The sequence below is a fragment of the Arachis stenosperma genome, chromosome 5 (genome assembly GCF_014773155.1).
Source record: "Arachis stenosperma cultivar V10309 chromosome 5, arast.V10309.gnm1.PFL2, whole genome shotgun sequence".
NCBI classification, from domain to species: domain Eukaryota; kingdom Viridiplantae; phylum Streptophyta; class Magnoliopsida; order Fabales; family Fabaceae; genus Arachis; species Arachis stenosperma.
This window is the reverse complement of record NC_080381.1, coordinates 10,054,039-10,061,052: the sequence shown is the minus strand read 5'-3', so window position 1 is coordinate 10,061,052 and position 7,014 is coordinate 10,054,039. Positions and strand designations below refer to the sequence as shown.

At 30.4% G+C, this 7,014-nt stretch overlaps 1 protein-coding gene across 1 annotated transcript; it reads left to right on the top strand.

The window, feature by feature from the left end:
- Positions 1 to 789: 789 nt before the first annotated feature.
- Positions 790 to 4,430, top strand: LOC130980392 (uncharacterized). Its single transcript, XM_057904079.1, has 10 exons — positions 790 to 939; positions 1,127 to 1,394; positions 1,498 to 1,594; positions 2,000 to 2,047; positions 2,157 to 2,289; positions 2,421 to 2,575; positions 2,722 to 2,872; positions 2,964 to 3,131; positions 4,064 to 4,252; positions 4,335 to 4,430. The coding sequence occupies exons 1-10, from the start codon at positions 790 to 792 to the stop codon at positions 4,428 to 4,430; spliced, it is 1,455 nt and encodes a 484-aa protein (XP_057760062.1).
- The last annotated feature ends 2,584 nt before the right edge of the window (positions 4,431 to 7,014 follow it).

Sequence of the window (7,014 nt, the reverse complement as noted above, 5' to 3'; positions counted from 1 at the left end):
TTTGGTTTATATGTAATAACACATTCGTTTGTTGATTTACTATTGTTTTTTTGCAGTTTTATACCTCATTATCCATCTCGATTTCTCGGTTTTGGATAGCAGATGTTGTCAACGCGGTTCAAGAGATATATGTGGGCTATGGTTCCATTCTACCCCTGTTCAATCTATTTCTTGATTCCTTCTCCAGTTTCAATTTCTTTTTTTTTTTTTTGTTAATTGTTGCTATTTTCTGGATTTATCATTTAATTTTGGGTTGTTTGGTTTCTGATTTAATCATGGTGATTGTTACTTTTTTTGGTAAATCAATGGTTCTCTCCTATGTTTGTGTTGTTGGTGTTTCTGTGAAATAATTTACTTCTTGGGGAGGGGGGTTTGCTAATTATAAATTATATAATTTTCTTTCTGCTGTTGGACTGAAGTTAACTGTAGTGTTTGGTATAGTTGACTGATGAAATTCTCTTTTTGCTTTATTGTGAATTGTCAAATCAACTATATGTGGTAGGTATTTGGTAATTTGCAACAGGTCTCTTCCCATATTGTTTTTGCTCTTTTCCCATGAGTATTTGGTAACTTGTGATATCTTCCTAAATGATGTGTGTAGCCATATCAATCTATATATGCCTATTAGTCTATCTCTGTCCTATATGTGAAGCTTACATTGTAAGGTTTAGTTTTTCTTAAATTTGGGAGTTTATAACTCCAACTCATGTGTTTATCTTCTCATCTTAGTTCTGAGTTCTTCTGTGTATATTTTCTAATTTTGGTGTTCTTATCTTTCATATTTTGGGAATGAATAACCGTGTTGATCTGGTGGACAAAATCACTCCGTGGAGAGAATCATGGAAAGTGCATGTTAAAGTTGTGAAGTTGTGGTACCACATGAATCCTGCTTTGGATCCTTCTCAAAATCTGTTGCATATGGTCTTAATGGATGAGAATGTGAGTTTTATTTTATGTTAGCATTTCCTTAGGTTGTTGCAAGTTTTTTTTTTAATATGCAGAAGGGAAGATTGGAAACAGATATGTTTTTGTTATTTTATTTTTTTTAATCAAGTGTTGTTATGCTGTTTTGGACACCTAAATAAATTAATAAATTCAAAATATGAATAATTTTTTTCAACTGCAGTTACACAAGATCCAGGCCACCATTAAAGATCAGCTTATATCAAAATTTGCCTTCTCTCTAAATGAAGGTGATGTGTACTTGATGACCCATTTTACAGTTGTACCGAACACCGGTTTGAACAGAGTGACAAAATATCGATTCAGACTTTTGTTCCAATACAACACCTCTGTTGTTTCTGTGGTATCTCCAAGGATACCTCGTTCCGGTCTGTGTTTAGCATCAATAGATGAAATTGATCAAATGACAAAGGACCATAATTTCCTCATTGGTTCGTACAAGTTTCTTGCTCTTCCCTTTTACTATCATAGTATTATGTTTTAACATGTGTGGTTTCTGATTCAAATTTGTATATGTTTCAATCTAATTATTAGACTTTGTTGGGATTATTACTGGTGTTCGAAAAGAAAGAGATGTGGCATCAGATGGGAAGCTGGTCAAAGCAGTGGTGCTAGAAGTCTTTGCTGATGGGTAATATCTCTCTCACTATCTCCTATATCAGTAGTTATCTTTTATTAATTCTATTTTTTTTCTTCCAGTCTTTATGTTTATAAGAATAAATATATAGTTTGATCATTTTGATCTTTTGAAACTTATCTGTTCAGCAAAAGGGTACAATACAATGTGTTTGGAGATGCTTGTGATCTGTTAGAATATGATAAGTTACAAAAATATGCAAGATCTCCCCTGGTTGTCCTCGAGTCTTTTAAAATCAAAGCAATTGAAGGTTAGTTTCACTCATATTCAGCGAATTTTTACTCTAACATTTAGCTTTCTGTTTTTTTAGCTTCTAATATAAATATGGTTTGAGGCTAATAGAATAGGATTGTTGCATGCAGTTGGGGTAATCCTATAGAATGTGATAAATGTCTCTAGGTTATTCATTAATCCTGACATTCCTGAGTCTGTTGAGTTCTTAAGCAGGTTGGTTGTGTTAAAAATATTGAAAACCTAGAAGCTACCATGCTTATTTTGTTGGTGTTCATGTATATGTTTTGTGTTATTAAGATTAGTTATTGTATGTTGTGTGTAGATTTTGTGTAGCCAGTTATGGATTCTCAAGACTTGTGACCAATGACCTTGGATACTTAGTTTCTAAAGTTGATGGTGATTATTTCAATCCCAAAGAGATCAGTAATATTCAAGATTTTCATTCAGATAATGGGGTACTATTTTAGATTGGCAAACTCTTCGTTTAATACTTAAACTTGAAATTCTTAAACATGTGTCTTGAGTTTTGTAATCTGGTTTGTTAATTATTATTGTATAGTATATCATTGTTTTTAAAATTTTACAGGATTCTCATTACTTTGTTATTGGGACAATTAAGGAAGTCATGGATGAACCAGATTGGTGGTACTACACATGTGTGTGTGGTCATGCCGTTGTTGAGCATGAGGATCTCTACCTTTTTGATGCTTGTGGTTCATGTGTTGAGCATGTTATGGTCAAGTGAGCTTCATATGTAACTTTATTTTGGAATACATTAATTAATAATCTTATGGATTTTTTGTTACTTCTTTGTTATGCGCCACTCTATGTGTTGTTAAGCAGATTTCTTGGTTTTAGTTATGATTCTTGGTTGTTAATTGTGTTAGATATGGGATTCGGGTAAAGATTCAGGCTGCTCGGTGTACTGTTTTGTTTATTTTGCTTGATAATGCGGCAACAAAACTATTTGGAAGAACCTGTTCTGAAGCATTTCTCATGATAGAAGAAGAGTTTCCTATTGATCCTAGTGTGCTTGCAGTATGAACTCTTTCATACTGAACCTTATTTAATCTTTATTATTTATATTTTGTGTTTAAGTTTATTGATTCTTTTATATTAAACTCCTAAGGTTTGTTGGTCATATTCTCCACAAATGTTTGATCATGCTGTTGGAGATGAGAAAGTTTTTAAGGTTGAAATTGATTCTGCAGTTGATTCAGAATACTCCAGTTGCTTTAAAATTGTAAACGTCTTTAGTCATAATCCGGAACCAGTTGCAGCCGATGATTATATCAATGTATGATTCCTCACATTATGTTACAACATGTTCATGCAATTGTTTTTTCTGAATCAATGGATTGCATACTTATTCTAACCAACTTATCCCAGGCAATGCTTCATGGTCCCATTTTTCCACCAATCTATGATAGCTACTTGTAGTATGCAACTGGCGAAGATTACAAGACTCAAGTAGTGTGTGATAATGCTATTCAATCAGAAACTATTGAAGATATTATCACTGATCTTATTTCACCGAACCGCTGTTATTCTGATGCTGAGAACTTTTTTTTTCCTCATTTGCAATAAAATCTCTTAGATCATTTATTTTTGTTAGTCTTGTTATATCATAGCTCGAAAAGTTAGTAAATAATAGTTTTGTAAATTATTTGAAATTTTAAATGCTGTAATCCTTTCTTCTTTGCTGTAGGGTGGTTTTGTTTTTATTCTGGGAACTATATCATCTGTCTTAAAGAATCATAAATGGTGGTTCTCAACTTGTTTATGTGGTTCGCTTATGTCAACTAATAAAAATATTTTATCATGTGATCTATGTCAGCTTTAATGCATTGATGCTGTCCGAAGGTGTTTTGTTCTTTCATTTTATTCTGTTTTCGTAACTATTTATTATTTCAATGTTAACTCAAATTTTCGTTGTTTTGTTATGCTTTGGAAGGTTCTGCTTGAAGGTTGTAGTGTCTCATTCAAATGGGAACAATATATTTGTTCTTAAAGATCGTGAAGTCGTCCAAATAATAAAGACAAGATGCTCGAGCTTTTTGGATAATCACCCAGAATTGAGTCAGGTTGTCATCCAATTGTTGTTTTAATTAGTAAAGAGATATAGATATAGTAACTTTGTTTCTTTTGAAATTACTAGAGAAAACATAAATTATTATTGACGTATTTGTTAAGTATTTTGTTTTGTTTTGTTTTGTTTTGGGTTTTTAGGGATCTTATTGCAAAGTTGTTCCATTGAAACTCATTTCAAGTCTTTTGCACAAAAAAGTTGTATTCATGGTTGATGCTAGGCCTGTGGGTTATGAGATGAATCGATCCGTGTATATTGTTCAACAAATCTGGGATGATGCCTCTGTTATTAATGTTTTTGAGGCTGCTGCTGAGATGAATGACCATAAGGTTTGTTGTATATTTTTTATAATTTGTTCAATTATTAATGTTTAAAAATATCAATAACTAAGAGGATTTCAATTTTCTTCAGATTCATGTTCTGGTTGATTCTATGCCTGAAGTTGAAGATGCTTTCAGCCAATGTAGAAGCGATCATGAGGTTGTGGAGGATCTGCATGCTTTTTAATTTAATGTGTTCACATACTACGTTGAATTGTTGTTTGATTTGTGATACTTAGTGTCTGTTGAATTCTAATATGGATATAATTGTGATATTTATGTATTTAATGAAAGTTCTTTTTAATTACAAGAAAAGAAAATCTTTGTTTATTTGTTCAATTTCAAATGAACTGGCTCAATAATTAATTAATTATTACCGTGTTTATAAAAAGAAGAAAAAATTATAATCGGCCAAAAAGATATAGACGTTGGTTAATAAAATATTTTACATTTACATTTTTAAATGTATTCAAGCTAAAGTTAAATTTAATTGTTATTAAAAAATATATATCTTGTCTTCATTTAAAAATGAGATAATACTCAATTTGGTCCCTGAACTTATATGTAAGTCTCAATTTAGTTCTTGAAGTTTCAATTGTCTCTATTTAGTCCCCAAACTTTGCGAACATAACTCATATTAGTTCTTGAAACAATTTTCAACGTACAAATGTTAACGGAACACTGTCGTGACAATCGAATGCCACAGTAAACTTTGTAAAATGATGTCGTTTTGGTTTTGGCACTCAAATAACCCAAAAACAACATCCTAAATGGTGTTTATTAAAATTTTACCTAACAAAATAAGTAATAGGATGCTGTTTTTGAGCTATTTAAATGTCAAAACCAAAACTGCATTATTTTACAAGTTTTAACGTGACATGTGATAGTCTACAACAGCGCTCTATTAACGTTTTTATGCTAAAAGTGGTCTCAGGGACTAATATGAGGCACGTTTATAAACTTCGGGGATTAAATAGAGGCAATTGAAACCTCAAGGACTAAATTGAGACTCATGTGTAAGTTTAGGGACCAAATTGGATATTATCTCTTTAAAAATTTATAACATTTCAAATTGAAATATAAATATGGAAGCCGGTTAACTCCAAATACAGAATTGATTTTGTAGAAGAACTCTGGTGTTCATGAAAGGATTTTTTTGTTGATAACGCAGTCAAAAGACAAAAATATATTGTAGTTACAACAAGTTTATTAAATTTTATTTTAAATTATCCTTAACGTGTATGTAATAGCATTAAAAATTAAAATACATTTATATTTAAAGAATTATTTGTATTTTTTTGTCAATTTATTAAAAAAATAATTAAACTTTAAATTTATTGGTGTACTCTTTTCATGCTCACCTAAAAGATCTTATATAATGTTTATTGAATTGTGGTGTAAATTTTTTTTCCATGGTATTTGAACGAAAAAAAAAAAAGAAAATCTTATTTTAATAAAAAAACTCATAATATATCTTTAAAACAAAATAATAAATTTTAAATATTTTTTTATAATAATATATAAATCTAATTAGTATACATATATATACAATTTTAATTAATTTGCTTAGTGAGGTGAACGTCATATCGTTATCATAGGGTAGCGGTGTCAGTGGCGTGGTCGTGATGGTAGGGTGTTTTTGCATCAGCCGTCTCATCAATCATTAAAGCTATAACACAAAATAATATATATTTTAAATATTCTTTTATATAACATAAAAACTTCTATTATTGTATTTACATTTAATATTATAATTTTATTTTAGACAAAATAAAATTTATTTAAATTTTCATATTATATACCTAATATATATTTAATATTAATTTTTTATTAAGATTCTAATATCTCTTTCTTTCATAATTTAGTACGTATATTTTCAACTTTTCTTTCGTATATTATTTATTTTATTTTTAAAGACCAGTAATTTCTTTTATTGTATAGATATGTTAATTTTAATATTTCTATAGTATTTTATTTTTGTTTTGGAGCTCAAGCTAATATCTAAAATTTATAAAAGAATTTAAAACATAAAAAAATGGTCCATCTAATTAACAAGTTAGGTTTTTAAACCCATACCATTCAAATAAGATATAATAAATAAATAGTTCAGACTTAACAAATTAACAAAATAGACAGCACTCCATACTTAACAAGGAGTGTTTAAGAATGAACTTTCATTGTAACTCATTTTATTTGCTTTTAATTACAATAGTATTGGATTAATAAAACAGCATTATAATAATCTTCCAATGTTTAGTATTGGTTTATTTTGGTTTCATTTCTTTGTTCGGTGCTCAATGGGTTGGAACATCAATAGTCATCTTCCTCATAACTCTCCTTCCTTACCGAGACCTCAGCCCTAGCTTTCTCTTTTCTTCTTTTGCTAGCTGTTGCCACTCTCGCGTTCCTGCATTTTCCTTCTCTGTGGTTGTTCTGACCCCGATTGGTTGCTCAGCATCCTCAACCCATTTTCTTTATCCCCATGTGGTTCGTGTTTCTAGGTCGTTTATTGGATTATCCGAGTTTTCTCTCCGTCGGAAAACTGTGCATCAAGGTTACCCACTTCGGTCGATATTTACGGTCCCAAAGTTCCCGTGGGAACAGTATTCCTATGATCATCGTGCTCTATGTGATTTGTTTCCTTTTGTTTAAAATAGAATTCTAATTTCCTAATTTTTATATTGTAATCTCTTGGTAGATGAAGATGTATAAGAGATGAATTGAGAATGGAGGTGGTTTTGGATTTGAAATTGCAACCGGGTTCCACTGAA

What these genes read in the sequence shown, in the direction of transcription:
- LOC130980392 (XM_057904079.1), top strand. Translation starts at nt 790, where the DNA reads ATGAATAACCGTGTTGATCTGGTGGACAAAATCACTCCGTGGAGAGAA. An exon ending in TGGTCTTAATGGATGAGAAT is followed by an intron (nt 940 to 1,126) that starts GTGAGTTTTATT and finishes TTTCAACTGCAG; the next exon opens with TTACACAAGATCCAGGCCAC. An exon ending in GGACCATAATTTCCTCATTG is followed by an intron (nt 1,395 to 1,497) that starts GTTCGTACAAGT and finishes TCTAATTATTAG; the next exon opens with ACTTTGTTGGGATTATTACT.